General features: G+C 37.3%; 1 protein-coding gene across 2 annotated transcripts in view; it reads left to right on the top strand.

Moving 5' to 3' along the window:
• LOC101901712 (sorting nexin-33) overlaps positions 1-23,369 on the top strand; it is an 89,876-nt gene that overhangs the window by 25,809 nt on the left and 40,698 nt on the right. The window contains exons 3-4 of one of the 2 annotated variants that reach the window (XM_020038520.2): positions 22,053-22,702; positions 22,789-22,867. In XM_020038520.2, coding sequence (XP_019894079.1) covers positions 22,053-22,702; positions 22,789-22,813 — 675 coding nt within the window. In that variant the 3' untranslated portion in view covers positions 22,814-22,867. Of the gene's footprint in view, positions 1-22,052; positions 22,703-22,788; positions 22,868-23,369 lie in introns of those variants that run through there. The other variant, XM_005188426.4, reaches the window with a different exon arrangement.

Genomic DNA, 23,369 nt, shown 5'->3' with positions numbered 1-23,369 from the left:
ATTGTAAGATTTCGCTTTTGAAATTAGGATTTTGACTAGTCACATTTGCCCAATATTTATGCACTCCGTCGGTCTGTTAGTTGTTGTAGACCATTTTACAGCTAAATATAATCCAATGGTCATCCAAAGTGCTAGAATTCTTCCCAGTCCTTAACTTCCTTCACAGGCGTTTCGATTGGCTTCAATTGTGTGATCGGAAAAACGTTTCTGCTTTTTGTTAATTTGAACCTCTAAATATTTTGCAATCATCTCCAAAAGCAAGAAGCCCCTCTGTATCTCCAAATTTAGACTCATCTATATGATTTGCTCGTCTACGATATTTGGCTATATTCGTCAACGAAATCAGCATAAAAAAGCTAGAAGTTCGCCTTTCGTGTATTTCGGATATCGCCTGTAAGTTATGCTGGTTTTTTTTACACAAAATGATTTCGTGTCCTTTGGTTTCTATTTGTGGCCTTTATAACGGCTGCAAAATCAGGAAAATTTTTAGTTGTTGGTCCATCTCAACACCTAATATAATACGGACATCATTGAAAACAATAGGCCTTGTGAAAGGCTTCGTGAGGAGCGGACGATATTTGCAATCCTTATATAATATCCCCTACCTGTGTTGTAAGGTGAAAAAATATTACAAAATATTATAAGTCAAATTGAAAAAATTGCATGCGATAAAAATATGAAAAAATAAAAAAAATGTCACAAAATAATAAAAAAAAAACCAGATTAACATCATTATTGGCATACTTTTCTGCGATTTTTTAGATTTTATAAACTTATGTTAAGAGGGCATTCTGAATTGACAAAATTTGTCAAAATCGGTACAGCCATTCTTAAGATATAAGCATTCTAACTAACATCCCCTTCCTTTGCTTATACACATTGTAAATATTTCGCTATATACATCCGATATATTTGCTGCCGGTATCTACGTAACGGTCAGAATTGACCTGTTCATCTATTTGTGATTTCGGCGGGACTAAAAATATTCTCGATTTAATGGAAATTTTGACTTGTATTTAACACAAATGTTAGTGTCTATTTCTCCCACTAAATATAACCCCATGTTTTTGGTCCATTTCAACCCCTCGTTCTATTCTGACCCTATCCCCACCTCCGTTCTAAATTTCGTGAAGATCGGGCAAGAATTGCGACCTGTAGAGTGATTACAAATTAACATGGACAGATGGACAGACAGACGGACGGACATACATAGCTAGATCGACTCAGCTCGGCGAGATAGGAAGATCCATATATACTTTCCTATGTGGGAAACCAATATTTCGAGGTGTTACATAATTTTTGGCCCAATCAAACTTATGATACCCCCAAAACATAGTGTTGTAGGGTATAAATATGGGCTGTGGCACCGGAATCGAAGTACCAATCATTGTTGCTATGTTTGCGTACCATAAACGCTCCAATATCAGACTTTTCACCATCTTTCTTTATGAATGGTTTATTGGAGGATTTTCGGACATTTGACGGCTTTATGGTCGTATTGATTGCAATTATAACACGTTGTTTCATTGACATACTTGCCATTTCTCTTTTTTGTTACCAGCTAGTGCCAATTCAGTTAATTAATTCTACACATCTTACAATATTTTCATCGGTACAGGGTGAGATAAGAAAACTGCAACAAAGTCAAACGCCATAATTTTTAATTTTTTTTTATAGTTAATGAATGAATGCGAAAAATGTCGGATTGATCTCACTGTTGTACTTGTTGAAGGATATCTTATAGACATCCCAGTCCGTACGTAGTTTGGTCTTGTTGGCCCTATTGTACCGTCGTCTACTATCTCTCCTTAACTTGGCTTGACTTGTTTTGACCAACAAACTTTTCGGCATTTCCTGTCTGGGTAGGTTAGCGGACAGACTTTTTCATAGCAATCAAGCAAGGCATTCTTTATCACATTTACGGAGTTGTCTATATCGAGGGTTGAGGTTAAGACCATGTTGTCGAAACAGTGATGTCTAGGTATAGCCAGATCCGCAAATTTTTCCCAATTTGCCTTTCTTGGGTTTTCGAAGAATTCCCTCTACTAAGACTTTGAAAACTATCATCCGGTGATTTGAAATCGAGCACTCAAGAGAATCTTTCCAGCCTTGTATAAGAGATTCATCCTTATTAGTGAGGATGAGGTCAATGACCTCTGCCCTGTCTTTGATTTGAAATGTTGCATCATTGCCCCTATTACATATTTTGAGAATCTGACATTGACATCGTTGCTGCCTCATTGGGAGTAGTGTGCATTTGCATCACTGCCCATAATTAGATGCTCTTTGTTACCCAGATCTTTAAGCAGCTCCTCTACTTCGTGGCCAGGTTTGTCTGGTCGCTCATACGGTAGGTAGAGAGAAATGAATATGAGAACCCTCCCGGATTTAGTTTCCATTCTCGCCACCGTAATGTCTCCTCCACTGTAGTTGCTAAGGAAGATCAGATTTAAACTCTTTTTGGCAACAATGCTCGTCCTTACCTTACAATGCTTAACCAGGGCTATGTCTACTTCAGCTTTTGTGAGGAGTTTTAGGAGGAGTTCTGCAGCAACCGCTTTGCAGTGATGCAGATTAATCTGCATGATGCTAAGTAGCTGCTGTTTCCCTCCTCCTAGTCGCGAAAGCCAGATACTGCGGTGACTAAAAATTCCTTAGATTCCACGTTTTCACAGCACCAGATACTGCGGTTACTATGAATTCCTTAGATTCCTCGTTTTCACAGCACATGACTTTCACGCCCTTGTAAAGGGTTGCGCTGCCAAACTGTATTCTTTTCGGATCTTCCTCAGCCGTAAAGACAAGTTCCTTCAGACGATCTTCAAATAGTATCCATCGAATCTCGCTGATTTTACAAGATTGTATAGGAACACTATTTACATTGTATAATCTTCTCAAAGAGCTAGATAGCTGACGGTATGATGGCTGTCGATTTCATTAGTTGTAGAAGGTTCAGATTTCAATAGTTTTTAGCTTTTGTGTCAGGTGTTGTTTCGTTGAGCAAGACGAGCTTTCTGGAAGAGATTATGGTATCCAGTGGCTTGAGTCTCAGATATGATGTGTGCCCTATTGTTTTGTATATTTTAAAAGTGTTGTCTTTTAAGATACAATCGGGCCCAATCTCTAAAGATCCAGCCACAAACAAATCACAATTCTGTTAAATTGGCTAGAGTAAACATCCATTGATTCTTTTGTGCCATTTGTCTCCAAATTTGGTGATGGATGGTTGACTCCAAGTCATAAGACGACAATTTTCTGATGATTTATAAAATAGGAGGTTCACATCGTACAAACGGAACCGATCGCCACTGCTACACTTCGCTTACAAATTAAAACGTCATTTGTGGCATGTATGCATCTGCGTCATTTCTTCTGCTGTAAGCTATATAAACTCATCCTGATGCTGCCAATGTGGCTGATTGTAGTAATATTGAAATAAATCGCCCGGATCGCAGCATAGGATCCACTATTGGAGGGAGAATCTCGAAAATGATATGGGTTTTAGGATCCTTTGCTTACTCCTCATTAATTTGAAGAAATTCGTAACGTTATCTTATCTCATACGATCATGAAAAACATCATTGATTCTATCTTCTATATGTTTCAACCTTGATGAAAGTAGCATGAGCTGCGAAGTGGAGAAAATAAATGATTGTGTTGCCTCTGCAATATCTTCATCCTTCTTCACCTTATTTGCCAGCAGGTTCATTTCTACTTGTATGTTGGCGAAGGCTCTTTGACTCATATTTTCATATGATTGTTGAATAAATAATATATGTATGTCTGATTCCTTACCAGCTCTATAACATGTTGCTTGTCTTCATTTGCCTTCTCAATTGTGACAGTCAGATTCCGAGTCCACGACTCCAAAGTCTGGAAATCAGGATTGCCTCTATTTCAATAACAATTGTTTCCAACTCTTCGTGGGTTAAGGGTGCACAACTTGTGGTACTAAGCAACAGTTGATTCGCTAACTTTACCGCAGCTTCCCATAAGCCAGCAAAATGTGGAGCTCTTGGTGAAATATAGTGGAAACCAATACCTTCTCTTGAGCATGTGACTTAATTCACCGTGCTGATTTTTACAACAAAGTTTTACATTTTCCTCGACTACCCATAAATCTCTTCAGTGCTCCAATAAATGAGTCCGTTGTCAGGTCTGTAAATATTTAATACACAGCCTTCGTTGCGAAGCAGACAAACAGCGATGTAGACTTTGTTTAGTATCTTGCTTCGTATTTTGTAATATACCCATAACGGCTCGCAATAGTCAACGCCGGACACAATAAACGCCATTGCAGGCGTAACTCTGCTAGGTGGGAGATTGCTCATCATTTGACTATATAACTTCAGATACGCTCGGGCGCACATTATGCAATTTTGCAATGTTCCGTGACATAGTGTTTCCCTTGATGATCCAACCTTTTCCCCTTGAAGTTTCGAGTAGCAATTGTGAACCACAGTCTTTATTCTCTAAATGGATCTTGCAAAGTATGCAACTGTGTATGGAACTTGATTTTGTTTGTTTCCACAACTGCTGTATTTCTTTCACGAAATCCGACACCTGGGTGGTTTTGACTACTAGTTGCGTTGCTTGATTCAACTCCATAGGGGTCAATACTTCTGTCGAGCTTCCATGCTTGCGTCCTTCTATCCTTTTGCCAAATCGCAGCACATGACCGACAATTCGTTGTAGTCGACTATATGAAATCTTGTGTTTGATTCCATAGATGGTATCTGTGTAACCCACTCTTTGAGGCAATTGCGGACACTCGAGATTTCGTCTTAAATTCAAGATCAGTTCGATTTTCTCTATTCTTTGAGTAAGGATTCGACCATAGAGGATAATTTCCGTGTAGAAATGTGGGTCCATAAAACCACATCATACATCCATGTGGTTTCATGTCTCTGGATAAAAAATCTACTCGATAATCCTTTGCCCCACATGTCGCCTTTGAGTGCATAGCGATCTGCCTTGTGTTGAAAGTTCTGAATTGATCCAGGACAATATAATCTGTGAATCTGACCAGAAAATAATCCTTAGATTTTCGGCCTTGACTTAAGCAGTAAGTTTTGCTCCTGATTCAGCAGCACAAAGCTTTAACCGTGGCAAAGTGATATCCTTTATTGGTGCTATTTTTGATTTTGAACAAGGGAGGCTAACTATATACATTCCAGCAATGCCCTGCGATACATCACAGCTCCACACGCGTTTTCTTAGGCATCTACAAATGTATGTATCTCATTATACTCTACACCACATAGTGGTATTATGTGCATTTGTTTGTAACAGGGAGAAGGAAGCGAGATAGACCCATATTTACTTCTGAGGATATTCATTGAATCACTTTCTGAGTCTATTTATGCATGTCAGTCCGTCCATGATTCTTGTGAACAAAATTTTGTTTTTTTATTATTGTTTTATTTATTGAATCTTTCATATATTTAATGAAAATAACAATAAGGTTTCATATCTTATATACTAATATTTTTTATAGGTAGGTTGTCAATACAATCACCCCATATTTTTTTCATGCTTTAATTATTAATTATTGTTAATTTTTTTATGATATAGATGTGTGCTTTTTGTGGGCTTGTGGATACAGTTATATCCGTGAATTAATTGAGTGGGTAGTTAAGAGTAGATTAGATACAGTTATATCTAAGTGAATCGCGGACTACAGAAATAGTCTTACGGATATAATGTTGCTTTGATACAGTTATACGTAATCATCCCGCGGAGTACAGTAATAGTCTTATCGATTTCTTCACTAATCTTCCCGCAGACTACAATAATAGTCTTTTCGGTTTCAGCTTCTAATTTAGCATACTACTATCTACTACCTGTAGAAGTATAACAGTGGGCGACGTTCAGTTGGCCAGACAAGAGCTGAAAATAATGAGAGAGTAAGACCAAAAAATAAACTATATGATAGAAAGAGTGTCATGTCTGCGCAGTCTATCGTGTCCTCCGAATAGTAGGAGTTGGCTGGCCTTTTTGGGTGCTCGGATAGTTTGTTTAAGTACTTTCGGCAAAACTTCTTTATTTCTTCTTCAACAGTAAGTATATTTAGGTCCTTGTGGATGTTTACGTTCCTTATGTACCATGGTACACCTGTAATAGATCGAAGTATATTCGATTGTCCTCTTTGTAGTTTACTTACGTTAGAGGACTAGCTGTGCCCCAGAGCTGTATGCCATAAGTCCAAATTGGCTTTGTTACAGTCTTTGTATTCTAATTTAATAGAAGAACGTATACCAATTAACCACTCAAGATTGGCCTTTTTTAGTTTAATTTGCGTGATTTTTGCATCGATGTGTTGCTTCCATGTAAGTCTTCGGTCCAGGTGCATTTCGAGATAGATACATACATAATTGGTCGTAAGATACTACCCTGCGGGACGCCTGCCAATATTTTTCTCGAATTTGAAAGTACGTCTTTCGATTTAACAACAAACGTATGATTTGACAAATAACTACAAAAAAGTTTATGAGTGTTTTTAGGTAGAGTTTCACAAAATTTGTATAGAATTCCAAGATGCCACACTCTGTCAAACGCTTGGGAAATGTCTATAAATAAGCGGAGCAGTATTCCTTCCTTTCGAATGCCATTCTAATGTTTGTGACTATGCGCTGCACTTGCTCAATAATACTGTGGTTCTTACGGAATCCGAATTGGTAGTCGGGGATAACATTGCTACTAGTAATATGGGGAGTTAACTTTCTTAGTAATGTTGTTTCGAACAGCTTTGAGAGTATAGATAGAAGACTGATAGGTCTATACGATTTTACCTGCGTTGGATCTTTTCCAGGATTCTTTCCATACAGACGGGAAGTACCCTACTCGAAGAATGCTTTTAATATATAATATATAAATAACAATAGTTTAACGGCCGGTGTTGGTAATTTCTTGAGCATGTTTGGAGTAATTCTATCTTTACCCGGGGATTTTTTTAGTTTCATCGAGGCTATAGAACTTTCGATTTCTTTTAGAGAAAATCGTATTGGATTCGGAACAATGTCGTCAATTAAAGGTTGGACAACTGTCGATGGTCCGGGATTTGGGGTAAATACAGATTCAAGGTGTTTGGCAAATGCGTTTACTTTTTCTTCTGTAGTTCTTGCCCAAGTCCCATTTTCTAGGCGAATTGGAGATTCGTGGGTGTAGGTCTATTGAAGTTTTTTGTGGCTTTCCATAAGCTGTAGTCAGTTCTCTCTGTGGGATCCATTAATCTGAGTGCTTGTTGTAAGAGTTTTTCACATTCTTTTAGTTTTTCCCGAAACCTAGGCGCTTCTGCCATTCCCTTCTGGCCTTCCTTTTATCAGACACGAGTTTTCGAATGGTCGATGGATTGTGGGAATTATTTTCTAGTTTAGAAAATTTAGTGGGAGTGGCAACATTGACAGCGGTGTTGAGTATCGAGGTAAATATTTTAACTGCATTGTCAATTTCTTCTCCGGACTTTAGAGAAGTGTTAGAATTCACATGTGTACTGATATATTTTTTGTACTTCATCCAGTTTGTATATTTATTTGGTAGATAATCCGGGGAAGTTGCGAGTTGAACATCATTTAATGTTATTATAGTTGGGGAATGGTCTGACGACGAGTCAAACGAGGGTACCACGGACATTTGTTCCTTCTTAATATTCTTTGTTACCGCAAAGTCAATTAATTCAGGATGTGTTTGCAGGTCTGAAGGCCAGTAAGTAGGCTGGCCAGTAGATAACACGTCCAGTTTAGCGGACGAAATGGAGTTTAAAAGCTGTCTACCTCTGAGTGTAATAAGTGTAAGAAGGTGTTTTTGGCATTATAATCTCCAGCTGCAATGAATCTACAACCAAGAGATGAGAAAAAGTGTGCGAATTCGTTTTTGCTTATACTATGTCTCGGAGGACAATATATTGCAGATATAGCTGTATTCGTTGAAGATAGTGCAACTGTTGTAGCTTGTAGGTGGTCAAACTTATATTCTGGCATGGGGTAATGCTGAGTTTTATTAGAAATTATCACCGCGGTGCCACCGCAAGCTCTCCCACTAGGGTGTTTAGTGTCGTATGTACTGTAACCGTTTATTCAAAAAAAGTTTCTAGAAGTGAAATCAGTTTCAGAAACCAGTAAAATGTGTATGTTGAGTGACTGAATAAAGTTTTCGACCTCGTGTTTATGTTGGCTTAAGCCGTTTGCGTTCCAAAAACAGCTTCGAATTTTATTTTTTTTTTTGTTTTTAAACTATTTACATAATCAAAGATTGATTTCTCACAATTTCTTGCATCATGCTTTGCATACTTGTCATAAAAGAATTCATGGTGACGATTAGTTTTTCGATAGATGATTCTATATTTGAATTTTTTTATAGTTGGGTGAGTCAAAGTATCAGAATATAAGGAGCGGTGGTTTCATTTCTCTTGTTTAGCTCAGAGAACTCAGTTGTTTTGATATTAAATTGTGGATTTTCCCGTACCCGGTAGCTTGTAGGCTTTTTTGTGGCTAAGCTAGATTTTATTTTTTATTTATTTATTGACGCTTGGGTGAACGAAATGCAGATTGCATTTATAATCCGATCGAGATGAAATTTTGCAAACAATATTTGTTTGGCTCAAAGACGAACCCGATTTCGGTTTAATTGTGTACAAAACGGCCAATATAAGTCCTAATAACTTGAATTTTGGTGCATCTGACCGAATTCAGTCTAGAAGCAAGTACATCAAATTTAAAGAAAATCGGTTCAGATATAGCTATAGCTGCCATACATATGTTTCATCCGATTTAGGTTTTTAAGTCCCTTACATGCGTACTATGCATTCGACAACAATGATATTTAGTACAAGATATCTTGTAGAGCTCAAAAATACTTTTTTTAATATAATCCTTCTCGAAATGATATCATGCACGCTATGGCAATGTTATTTGGATAAAATATTCCCTCTCAAACCAAACTATAACTGCTCTAAGCCAAATGTTGATAGCTGGTGTGATGTACTTCAAATAAATTATTTTGTTACGGGAGCTCTACTGAATATGCATAGTGGTGTAGGGTATCAGATAGTCGGCCCGTCCGACTTTTGACTTTTTTTTATTGTTTTTTTGTTGGTTTCTCTCCATCGAACATGTGTCTGGGTAGTTTGAAATCATTTAACATTTTAAGACTCTCTCTCAGATTCATTCACATCACTCTTCAAACTAAATCGGTCTGCTTGGGGAATCCATATATATTCCAAAAGCTTGTCAAAATTACGATTTACTTCTCTATCTTCTGGAGGAACTCCATGCAGCAGTTTCAAGTGGCTAGCACACAATTTTTGTAGTCTAAATCCTGCTTCAAGCAGTAACTTATTAAGCTGTTTCTGCATCTTAATTGCCGTTGCAATCGTCAACGTAAAAATTCTTTTGAAGTACCAGCGCCGCCAATAGATATTTTTGTATGTTCGTATCTGCTAGTTTTTTCAAACATCTTGTTGCAAGATATGGGGCGCACGTCGTACCATGTGTTAACGTATTCAACATGTAATACGATTAACTGATATTTGCGATCCCCTTTGTCGACTAGCACTTGTCTATACGGTATTCGCACCACAAAACGACCATTCTCATTGACTGTTGTATTTTGAAGTGATTTTTACACGGTGTTTCGGTTACTAGTTTAAGTTAATTTAGTACAATTTTTTGGGTAGCCAATGTGTGATGCGGTGCAATGCAAATTTTTTGATACAGTGTCCATTAGTGATAATATTCTGTAATTTGCAGCATTGTTCGGATCGTCCTTTTTAAAAAGGGGTATCAATATTGATTGTGTAAAACATGATGAACTTTCTCCATTATAAATATCTTACTAAACATCATAAGAATCGCATTTAGAAAGTTGTGGGGAATATTTATAAAATTCATACGGTATATATTATTGACCTGGAGATTTTTTTCACATTCTCATTGACTGTTGTATTTTGAAGTGATTTTTACACGGTTTCTACGAAAACTGTGCATACTACAGTTCCTGATTTTGCCTGAATTATTCCACTAGCAATCCGATTGGACATTCGAATTTCTTGTGATAGAATCAGATAGAAGTACAACTCTACTTCAAGTAATACGTTAATCCCGGTTGTTTGAAAATAGTGGGGAACGTCTAGCTTTGTTTTTATCTGGAATTGGCCATGATGTAATGTCGATGTCAGTGCTTGGTTGCTGTGGCACTATATTGGGAAAAACCGAAGCATCTATAGGCATTCTGAATTTGCTTGTCAGCGACTGAAGTTCCACGTCGACTCTGTGGGTTGGGGTTCTTGATCTTCCGCCAACGCCGTCGATAAAATGCTGGAATACCCAACCTCTGCACAAGTCGTTCTGACACCAGATTAATTGCCTTAAGCTCAAAGCTTCTTCCATTATTGGCCTTGATAGCAATGCGTGCGGCTTGCAAGGAGTAATTGGGCTCTATTCGCAACTGTTGACTGGTTTTCTGCTTATGGCTTTGCTATCGCCAGACATGTTGGGCAGGTTTAATATCCTCTGAAGTATATTTGAGCTCTCTTGTTTTTGTATCTGACTTGGAGTGTCTTCCAATCAATGTTGTAAAACGCCTTAGGCAACTCGAGGTACCTTATGAGCTTCATGGCTTCCCCAGTCACGTTGGCCTTGAGATAACACATTTTTGACTAATGGCAAGGCCAGCTCGTTGATTATTTTCCCAAAAATATCAGCAAACGTTTGTCATTTCGAATAATCACCCTTGAATTGAGGGATTGTAATTTTTGGTAGATTAACTTGACTTGCCAAGTTCCTCCCTGATCTCTGCTGAGATGATGTACGATCGACCTATATTAGCGTCGAAATTTTTCCTTGAATTTTAACGAATCTTCCATTAAGAGAACATATGCTGATGCATCGTACGCCACCAACGTTGCGTCATCAATATTCTCGAACATGTTGAAGTGGATAGCTCCACCTGTGACCAACTGTACTAGAGCCCTCTGACTTCTCACAAATGCACAATTTCTCAATACCCACAATTTTTCAATAGCGGCCACTGTCTGACAGGGAGTGCTTGACCTGAACTGCCTATTATTAAAGTTTAATTAGACTCTATTCAGAATCATTGCGGTCGATATCCTTCTCCTTCAGTTTTTTGCTGCAGAACTCCACCTTTCTTCTTTCCAATAGGTCCATATTGAATCTGTTTTACAATTGTAACCTTCCTTATAAATTTAATATTGAGGGCTCCAGATTGTTCTGGTGCTTGGTTTATACAGGAAATTTCTTTCTTCTCCAGATGGTTTCTGGCTCTTTATTTTTGTAACAAATAACTGTCGACCTTTTCCAGATGTTTCTTGCTCTTAAAATTTGCTGCTAGTTATGCGAAACTAGTTTTTTCCTTTGGTGCAAAATTTAGGTTATTGACATGCTTAAGAAAACAATGGTGACATAGAATAAAACTAAGCTTCCGGTATTACATAAATATAAATATTAAAAGACTTTTATTTACTGTTGTTTTCAATCTGCTTGTTATTTTGGGGCATTCCACTTAGTTAGAATACTCGCCCCATTTGAATGTTTGTACAGGATACATTTTTCTTTCTGGACTGAAATTCCACATTTTCGAGCCTTTCATAGCTATTCAACGAACTTAAATTTCGAAATGTAGATTAAAAAAAGTAAGCAAAGGCTGCAGTCGATCGGGGCCGACCGTTGAATACCCTACAACACTATAATAAACGATACAGTTTATATAGGCGAGATACTCGGAAGAATTCCACAAGATATTGTGACAAATAATAAAAGAAAACCATCAGGTTTCGTTCTCTAATTTTCGAATAATAGCAACTTTAACTAATTTGCTCATTTCCAATTTATTGGAAGATGTTGCACGTAAATGGTCTTCCTAGATCTGGAACCAATATTTCCCAAACACCTATTATCTCTCAGAAGTGGCAAAAGATTAACATTTATAATTGGTTTTTGACTGAAACGCATCTATGGCCTTTTTCCTATTTTGTCTACAAAAGTTGGCAAACTATTTCACACATTGAATATTTTTGGAAACTGCTTGGCTTTTTGCAATGCCCGTAACCCCCATTCAAATGTGCGTGAGGATCGGGCAATAATTACGACCTGCTGACAATTTTGGTCCATTTCAACCCCTAAATATATGGCGATTATCTCCAAAAAGAGTAGGCTTCTATTCTGACCCTCATCTGATCCCCATGCAAAATTTCGTTAGGATCGGGCCATAAATGCGATCTGTATACAATATCCTGATATCCTAACTACTTAGTTTTGTTAGCTGTAGAAATATTACCAAATGTTTAATTCAAAATGAAAATATGCCAAAAATGTGACAAAATTGAAAAAAATTTAAGAAAATGTTACAAAATCAATATTTTCATCTTTATGGAGATATTTTTATGCCATTTTTTAGACGTTGTTTCTTTCCTGCCAAGAGGCCATTCTGAATTAATGAGAACTGTCGAAATCAGTTCAGCCGTTCTCGACATATAAGAGATTTTTCAAGCATATCTTCTTTGATAGACATATATATCGCACATATTTTGCTATATATTCGTTTTGTTGGATGTTAACATCAATGTAAAGATCAGGAGTAACCTTGTCATGGCTTTGTGATTTCGCCGCGATTTAAAATATTCGCGGTTTAATGAAAAATGTTGAATTTTTTCAACACAAAAGATATGGTCTATTTTATCCGCTAAATATTATCCGATGACCACCCAAATTGGTAGGCTTCTTCCCCGCTCTAAACTCTAGCTACATGCGAAGTTCCGCGTCGATTGGTCTATAATTGCGACCTGTATAGCTACTGCAAAATCCGGCATTTTTCAGTTTTTGGTCCATTTCGTCCCCTAAATATTATGCAATCATGTCCAAAAGATATAGGGTTCTATTCTGACCCTAGCCCCACCTCCATTCTAAATTTCGTGAAGATCGGGCCATAATTGCGACCTGTAGAGTGATTACAAATTAACATGGACAGACGGACGGACGGACATACATAGCTAGATCGACTCAACTCGGCGAGATAGAAAGATCCATATATACTTTCCTATGTGGGAAATCAATATTTCGAGGTGTTTCATAATTTTTGGCCCAATCAAACTTATAATACCCCCAACACATAGTGTTGTAGGGTATAAACAGCGACAGAGCTCTATAAAGTCGCTTTCAGCGTAACAAATACTCAATGTTCATAGCGAAATTTTTTTATTTTGAAATATCAAAAATGTCATTGTGTACCTCTTCTTTGTTGGTTTTTCTTAAATGCGAACATTTTGAGACTGCAGCATTTGTCTTCAAGGGTAGTTTTAAGACTCCACTGCATTGACTGCTTTAGGATGATTATTGTGACATTCGACTGTATTTTCGTTGCACATAAAATTAGCAACAGTGGATTACAGCTAAATTTTCTTTATTCAGCTATTCTGCAAAACTGCATTGTTCACGAACAAGTGAATAGCTTATTATAATAAATAGGGAAAACGGCAATACTTAGTGTAGAATGGGGACATTTCTGTGAATCAGGAATCTCTTTTAATACAGTCCACTTTAAATAAGATAAGAACATTTGGTTAGCTGAACTTCGAGGTCATTAGATATAAATTATATCGTATTTCCCGTTGCTACATTTGGTGTTCGAGTTAGATTACTTTTCGGTGGAGACACTTTCAGGGAGAAATAGTGCTTCGCTTCATCATTTAATATTTGATTGCAGCGCACAAGGGTGCATATGAAATGAGGCTGTTTTACCAACATCCTGAAGAGTACACCAAACCCTGTTTTCGTTGCAAATAACTATGATTGACTTCACAATATTAATTCACAGAACGGCCATTGCACAGCATAAAGCGAGCGCTTTACTTGCATTAATTGATGGTTGGTAATTATGTAAAAGTGATGCTTTTCTATGCAGCCATCAATTTCGATTCGTTTTCGATCGGACTCCGAACTCCAATTACCTCTGGCTATTTCTAACTAAGTACTTTGATCTATCATAACATAAAATTAATAAAAACTTTCTTAATTTACCTTCCAAAAACTCTAAACAATTAATTAAAAACAAGAACTTCTAGATGTTTTAAAATCGCGCCGAGCTTCAAACGCACGTTTTTGCAATAATATAATAAAAAAAGCAACAACATGTAAAAAATAACAACACCAAATAACGGCACTTTTTCTTAACATCACAGAGATGCACATCCCAAATGCACCAAAATTTTATATAATATTACAGGGTTGTAAAAATTATCATAACAAAAGTCGCTAAATGTCGTGTCTTAAATTGGTTGGCTTATTAAGCTTTGTTGGGTTCCAGGACAACAATATAGCAGGGAGTGAAATGACTGATGAGTCTCAGTTGATTGATACACCGATTGACGAGACTGTTAGAGCTGCTTCAAAAAATCTCTCATCGAAGATGCCAAGGTATCTGAGGCCACCTGACCGGTAACCTGCAGGAGAAGAACAAGCTCCCTCTATTACTTAGTATCTGATCTAAGAATAGTGGTGGTAGTACTGACTGATGACTGCAGTATCAGATATCTGACCTCAAGATTGGACATCAGTGTTCCTGATTACTATAGACTATGTGAAGATGAGAAGAGATAGGGACGATTGATTATATACTTTGCACTTATCCAAGAAGATATATAGGCTATTTGGCAGGTGGGATATAGAAACTCTAACGTTCTTCTCAGACATAGATCCCATCATCATTTACAAATTTGCCAAACCATTCCCTGTCTAGGTAGACCGCTCTACTAACTTCATTTCTCTCTATAAATCTTTTCTTCTCCTTCTATATATCTACTATCCCCACATTTCTAATTCTAAATAGTATGAACACAATGAACCAAAGGTCTCTCAGTGAAATAGTTGTAGAATTCGTATTGCTGCATACCTCAAAATCGAAATTGATGGCTGCATAGAAAAGCATCATTCACTTTTACATAATTACCAACCATCAATTAATGCAAGTAAAGCGCTCGCTTTATGCTGTGCAATGGCCGTTCTGTGAATTAATATTGTGAAGCCAATCATAGTTATTTGCAACGAAAACAGGGTTTGGTGTACTCTTCAGGATGTTGGTAAAACAGCCTCATTTCATATGCACCCTTGTGAATGTGTGCGCTGCAATCAAATATTAAATGATGAAGCGAAGCACTATTTCTCCCTGAAAGTGTCTCCACCGAAAAGTAATCTAACTCGAACACCAAATGTAGCAACGGGAAATACGATATAATTTATATCTAATGACCTCGAAGTTCAGCTAACCAAATGTTCTTATCTTATTTAAAGTGGACTGTATTAAAAAAGATTCCTGATTCACAGAAATGTCCCCATTCTTCACTAAGTATTGCCGTTTTCCCTATTTATTATAATAAGCTATTCACTTGTTCGTGAACAATGCAGTTTTGCAGAATAGCTGAATAAAGAAAATTTAGCTGTAATCCACTGTTGCTAATTTTATGTGCAACGAAAATACAGTCGAATGTCACAATAATCATCCTAAAGCAGTCAATGCAGTGGAGTCTTAAAACTACCCTTGAAGACAAATGCTGCAGTCTCAAAATGTTCGCATTTAAGAAAAATCAACAAAGAAGAGGTACACAATGACATTTTTGATATTTCAAAATAAAAAAATTTCGCTATGAACATTGAGTATTTGTTACGCTGAAAGCGACTTTATAGAGCTCTGTCGCTGTTTATACCCTACAACACTATGTGTTGGGGGTATTATAAGTTTGGGCCAAAAATTATGTAACACCTCGAAATATTGATTTCCCACATAGGAAAGTATATATGGATCTTCCTATCTCGCCGAGTTGAGTCGATCTAGCTATGTATGTCCGTCCGTCCGTCTGTCCATGTTAATTTGTAATCACTCTACAGGTCGCAATTATGGCCCGATCTTCACGAAATTTAGAATGGAGGTGGGGCTAGGGTCAGAATAGAACCCTATATCTTTTGGACATGATTGCATAATATTTAGGGGACGAAATGGACCAAAAACTGAAAAATGCCGGATTTTGCAGTAGCTATACAGGTCGCAATTATAGACCAATCGACGCGGAACTTCGCATGTAGCTAGAGTTTGGGGCGGGGAAGAAGCCTACCAATTTGGGTGGTCATCGGATAATATTTAGCGGATAAAATAGACCATATCTTTTGTGTTGAAAAAATTCAAAATTTGGCATGTTTTCTTCAGCGAAACATGGCATGTTTTCTTCAGCGAATGGTATCATTATGCTTGCTTTTTTTGCAAATTCTTTATTAGAACATACACAAAATAAAAGTAATTTAGTACAATTAAAATCTCAACTTCATAAAGGAACTTTAGTATTTACTTGGGAACCCTGTATTTTGGATTAACAACTATATGCAGGTAAATTGTATAAGATTTGTAATAGCTAAGAGACCACTACTGCAATATGTACTGAAATTTGCGCAAATTTTCAATTTTGGAATGACACTTAATTTTTTATAATTCTTCTATATTTTGATACATTTCTTAGACTGCCAGTAGCGGAATTCTGTCAGTGTATTTTATTTATTTAACTCAAAAAATGAGTTAGAAAATTCCACTTCAAACTGATGTAAAGGTAGAATATAAGATTGGGCAAGTGAACAAATTCATGTGAATAAATAAACAATATAGTTAAAGGGAATGCTAATGTTTAAGAACAATACTTAAGTATTATATTACGTATACCATCCGGCCTGGATATTTATCAGATTTTAAACTGCGCAAACTATTTGATACATCTTGACTTTGTAGAAAATACACACAATTTTGATCAATTTGTGACAACTATAAGAATATTAATCATTGATTTAGCAGGTTGTACTCGAATAGGTTGTGGGAAATTTTTTGCGAGACATTGAACAATATCAATGCTGTGACAAATTCTTTATTGTTTAATTTAAATACTGACGGTTTTGAAATCATTGTTAACATTTTCGTTTGGATTGTGTTCAAAAACAAAAAAAAAAAAAAATAAATAAATAAATAAATAAAATACACACTTCTTCTAATGTTAGAATTCTGTTCGGATGAAAGAAATGCTTTTGGTTTTTTGGATCACTTTGAAAATTGATTTTATAACGGAAATTAGAAGGTCCGAGTTTCTTTCATTTTCAACTTTAAACGTAAACGTTTAAACGCAACCGTACAGTTTTAAATGTATCGAACTGACTTTCTTCAATTACATAACTGTGAGTCATACAGATGTAAAAAGTTGGAAGGTACAATACTTTGCTACAGGATTTTGTCGTGGGAATTTATTATATTATTTATTTGATGAAGATTTATGTCACAAAATCGATTAATATTTTCAAATGTATCCAATATTCGTTTCTGTTTCTGATAGCAAAGGGTTTCAGAATCTGTGATTAGAAGCCACCTAATGGAAGGTCCTTTAAAGTAACCAAGAATCAAAATGCAATTTGAATCTTTCATTTTTTCAGTGATTTAATTCATTGCTGATATATAAATAATATAAATATCAAATTATGATGAATGTGGAATAAAAGAAAAAAAAAAGTTACAAACAATTTTTTTTAACCGTCGGAGAAAACTAAAACATAATAATTAAAATTAGTGCTGCCACGTTTTGATAGCTTTTTATACCCTCCACCATACTATGAAGGGTATATTAATTTTGTCATTCCGTTTGTAACTCCTCGAAGTACTCATGTCAGACCCAACAAAGTATATATATTCTTGATCAGCGTAAAATTCTAAGACGATTTAGCCATGTCCGTCTGTCTGTCCGTCCGTCTGTCTGTCCGTCCGTCTGTCTGTTGTAATCACGCTATCTTTCGAACAAATTGAGATAGAAGGCTAAACTTTTGTACACATGTATATTTTGCCAGTAGGCAGGTTAAGTTCGTAAATGGGCCATGTAGGTCCAAGTTATCATATAGCCCCCATATAACGGTACCTCCCGATATTCGGTATTTTGATGATTTTAGCGACATTATTCGCCGGAATTGTTTCAAATTTGGCATTTAAAGTTCGTAATGGATACTACAGCCTAAGACAGAAAATTATCTGTGCAGATCCACGTCTTCGTGTAGCCCCCATATAACGGTACCCCCCGATATTCGGTATTTTGATGATTTTAGCGACATTGTTTACCGGAATCGTTTCAAATTTGGTATTTGAAGTTCGTAATAGATACTACTTCCTAAGTCAAAAAATGAGCCATGTAGGTCCACGTCTTCGTATAGCCCCCATATAACGGTACCCCCCATATTCGGTATTTTGATGATTTTAGCTACATTATAAACATATTTTTCTTCAAGTTTCGCATTTAAATATTGTAATAACTTATGATAAAAGTTGCCTATGCAGGCCCACGTCGTCGTATAAGCATTCGGTATTTTTAAGATTTTAACAGAATTTGTACCAAATGGTGGAGGGTATTAAAAGTTCGGCCCGGCCGAACTTACAGCTTTTTTATTTGTTTTTTTTTTTTGCAATAAATCTGGTCATAGAGGCAAATGAGGTAAATTGTCGGTTCTCTTCAGAAATTCTTTAATAAATGCTCGTTCAGGCCAAAATTCATTGAAAAGTTAATTGTGAATTTTCAGGCACAACAATTTTAAAAGAAGATCTCATTTCCGAAAATGCAATTCGAACATTATAACGCCTCGAAAAGTAATCTCCCTCCATTTTTGATTTGATATAAAAATGTATAGCATCAGCCATTGTTTCTGGTGCAAACCTGGATGCAAATACCATTTTTAATGCCGAAAGTCATAGATAATATTTGGGGTTTGCCAGTAGCAATCTCTGGAGGGATGGAATATGTGGGAAGTGATTTATTTAACACAAAGATGCGAATAAGAAACGAAATGATGGCAACTCTTTTTAGACAACGAGCTAAACAATGTGTAATGTTGCAACTAATTAGCTAATGTAACAGAAGAAACAGGACAAAAAGGACAAAAATATTAGCTGGAGTTTGGCAGCCGGCAGTGATTCAGATTAACCTGCCGATAGGCCAGGCAAAAGCAAAAGTTAATCATTCGCAATGAATCCCCTTGGCTTCTAAGGAAGGCCTCATCGGCCTTATCTGTAGCTACTTTAAGAATCACCCCGTTATTCTTAGTCAAGGAGTTTAGCAGACGTCAAGTTTCAGTACTAAGACCATCATTCTGTTTCTCAACAAGCTTCAGGATCTCCATTATAGGAAGTGGAATCCACACTGAAGCCACCATTCCGCATCTCCGAAGCAAGCACGGAGGCTAATCTGCTTCCTTCCCAAAGAGATTAAAGGCCCATAAATGTTAAAATTAGGAAACCTACCGATTCCTTGTTTTCGCAGGTAATTACCCCTATAAGTTAAGCTCGGCGAGTCCATGCATTCCGCTCTTCTACCTCATCCGTCAGGTAGATATACCGAAGCTTCCCATCGATCAATGATCCTCACTGACGAGCCCATTGGGGTCAGCCTGACCAATGACCGCTACTCTAAGGTCACCTGGTAAACTCCGTTGAGCAGATTGATGATCTTCCTCCAGTTTTGGGTCGAAAGCTTTCTGCGAAGCATTGCCGACAGAAACGGCTTTCGCCTTCCCTTTAGTGTGCTTCCCACTATCCTTTTTTGCCGCTACCGAACCAGAAGTCTGCAGTGATGCTGTCCTGACTCATCCTGATAAAATTTGATTTCTTTTCACTGCGTAACATTTATATTCGCAGAGCACACTGGGCCGCATAGTTGATCCCAGACCGAACTATAGCGTTATAAGAAGTCAACAAGGTATCCTCGTCCGCACCCCAAGTACCTTAAGGACCTTATTTCTACTTTTCATCTTGTCGCAGATAGCTGACGCTTGCGGGGACGACTTGAATATGCTGTCGAATGTGACCCTTTAGAATCTTGGGGTAGCTCGTGGTCAGTATTATATTTCCCTCGAACTGCGCATTTAGCTCTGTTCTCACCCCTGCAGACCATGTGATAAAGAGAGTGACAATTGATTTCGTGGCGGATATCCTCATATTCTTCGAGTGGAATGAAAATGTAGTTGTTTTGTCGGCGAGATAACTGCGGTCTGATACCTTATTGTTAATAATGAAGACACTATATAGGAGCCATGTTTACAGGAAATTGGGTTATGTGCCTTTTTATATGCACCATTTCCATAAACGGAATCAAATTCTTGCATTTTGGATTATTTAACGCACCAGATGATTGCATCATATTGGCTGCTGATGATGAAGCCTGCTTTCCGGCGGAGAAGTTTTCAGTGTCTTCTTCTGTTGGCAAATGCTATATTACGTCACTCTCGTTGATTTGGAACACAGGTGGGTAACTACAGCACAAAAACTCAACCATAACACATTCAAATGTAACCACTTATCACAAGTCTCATTGGAAATTTGTACTGCTATAGTTGCTGCACTCGTATAATTAAATAAAGCATATTCGACAAAAAAAGATATTATCGATAAGGATCAACGTGTGTTGGCAAATTGTTGTTGAATGTGAGTTAACCACATCCTTAGTGTCGATATTTTTGCCTTTTTTTGTTAGAAATTGATGTTTGTCCTCGCTAACTACATCTCCTTATCGGATATATATTAAGAGGTGACGGTTTTGTTGTTGTTGTAGCAGTAGTACATGTAAGTGTTTGCGTTCTGCTAATCTGGTTCAAACTCCAAGTTTAACAATTCGGCTACTTTAATGGGCTGACGTCACGCCCATCTTGATCAATTCGTGCCCAATACGAATTGAGACGGCTACACCATCTTGAACGTAATTCCGCCAAAACTACCTAGGCAGCTAGCGTTCTTCAGCTGCAATGGATGGGGGTGGACTCCGAGGACGGCATTCATTCTATAACTGCTGATAGCATCCGCGACTGCATCGGTATGAATGTCACTCAGACCTGCCTGATAGACTTCTTGATCTAGTTGGACCTCCCTCACTAGATCGTGTAAGACACGTCTGGATAAAGGAGTTATATCCACCAGATGATGGTTGAGATGACTCTCACGGTAACACCCAAGCAGATACTGCAACGAATTCCGGAAAGGTAGAGGTTAAACAGTTCCGGAGATATCACCCCACCTTGGGGAACTCCCTGTTTCACTCTACGTTCTTTGGACTTCTTGTTCCGGAATTCCACGTACGACTGGCGTCCAAATATATAGTTGATTATCCAACGTTTCAAACTTGGCCAGAGTGTGGTTCCCTGCACTTCCTCAAACAGTATGGCATGATTGACCGTATCAAATGCCTTTGATAGGTCAAGGGCTACCAACACTGTTTTATCACACGGCTTGATCAGTCACCGTTACGTCGTTAAAGTGACTGAGGTCCTATCATCCTTTTTTCCAGGGTTCGAGAGCGACTTAACCGTTACCCACAGCTTACTCATATCGGTTCCAATGTTGTAACACTTCAGATGGTCTAGCCACTTTTTCCTTTTATGCTCCTGTACCAACCGGTTGACTTCCACTGTCAAATCACTGATTCTAGAATCAGTAGGGTTGGTACGACGGAGATCATCACGCTCATTTGCTAATCCCACTGCCTTTGCTGGGAAGTTTGGACTTATCTCGGGTATTCGACCACCAGGTATATAGCGAGCGGCTGCAGCTTTGATGGTGTTTCGGAAAATCTTTTCTGCTACCCGAACATCAGAAGAGTTGGACAGTTCTCTGAAGTGGCGGTTGGTTAATTCCCTGAACTCTTGCCAGTGAGCTTTCCCATGTTAAGGAAAATGCGTCGTTCAGAGGTTATGAAATCGGGCGACCTGCTTATGAGACGATTATCGGGAGATAGTCTGAATCAAGAGAAATTAGGGATGCCAAGTCACGTCATTTATCACACCGGGTGACACTATGGTTAAGCCTGGCGTACTGTGACACTCTCTTCTTATTCGGTGGGGGCAGCATCTACACTAACAAAAAATTTATGAACATTTTAATTCTGCTATAATAATTACGAAAAAATCTATTGGGTTTATTTATTAGTATACTTTTTGTAAATATTTTCACTATGTAAGTAAGTAATAATAAAAAAATATTTATTCTAGGTTTCCCGTCGGTACAAGCATTTTGATTGGTTGCACGAGCGACTTGTAGATAAGTTTTGTTTGATACCTATTCCACCTTTGCCAGATAAACAAATCTCAGGAAGATATGAGGAACAATTCGTTGAACATCGACGCGTTCAACTTCAAGAATTTGTAGACTGGGTATGTAGACACCCAGTACTTTCTAAATGTGAAGTCTGGTATCATTTTTTAACGTGCACGGATGAAAAAGTGTGGAAACTGGGCAAAAGAAAAGCGGAGCGCGATACATATGTTGGTATAACATATTGTTGGGCAATATCTCCCCCGGAGAAGCAGTTGCTACAATCCTTCGTTGATTCTCAGATGGATAGTTGCTCACATTTTATTCATATGATGGATGTGTCTGTACGAAATTTGCTGGCTATATCAAATGATATGGCAAAAAAATGTCAATCGCAATCAAAAAAAGAATTTCAACGAATTGGTGATGGATTTTCGGATTTATCAAAGTCTCTTGCTATAGACGAAAGACGTGTCCCATCAGGTAATAAGTCACTTGCGGATTCCGTGTCCAAAGTAGGGGATATTTTTTGCACAATTGGCCAACATTTCGGAGATCAACCCAAGCTAGATTGGATTCCATTTTCGGATCGTTTACACATATATAGGTAAATTTAAAATATTACATATATTATTTTATTATTTAGTTCTATTCATTCTTGACCTTTTATCTTTATTTGATGATATTTTTCAGCTCAGTCTGTTCTATGTTGTTTTAATTATTTGTTCCACTTTCAGTAATAAACAAACACAAAGAACAAGTTGAAAACAAATATTTTTTCATTTAAAACGAAAAACTTGGGAACAGCAATTTATTGTATAATCAGAGTAATTTAAGATGATGTACATATTTTTTTTTTTTGCTTATGTGTGATGAAAAGGTAGAACAAAGCTACCCCCTAAATATTTGTTTCTTTAGGTGCTCCTATTTAGTTACCATGTCAGACCCTAAAAGGTATATATTTTCTTGATCAGCGGGTCCACGTTATCATATATCGGTATTTTAATGATTTTAGCGGCATTAGCAGGGGAATTGTTTTAAAATTCGTATTCGAAGTTCGTAAAGGATACTTCAACCTATGACAGAAAATGCTCTATGCAGGTCTAGATCTTCATATACCCCACATACAACGGTACCTCCCTTTTTTCTGTATTTTGATGATATTAGAGACATTATTCAACGGAATTGTTTAAAATGTCGTATTTGACGTTCGTAATGAGTACTACAACCTATGTCATGGCCTTTATGTTGCAGTGTCCTGTTATTAGGCCCAC

This window comes from Musca domestica, unplaced genomic scaffold, assembly GCF_030504385.1.
Source record: "Musca domestica strain aabys unplaced genomic scaffold, Musca_domestica.polishedcontigs.V.1.1 9, whole genome shotgun sequence".
Taxonomy (NCBI): Eukaryota; Metazoa; Arthropoda; class Insecta; order Diptera; family Muscidae; genus Musca; species Musca domestica.
The sequence above is the reverse complement of the archived record's forward strand: the minus strand, read 5'-3'. Positions and strand labels throughout refer to the sequence as shown.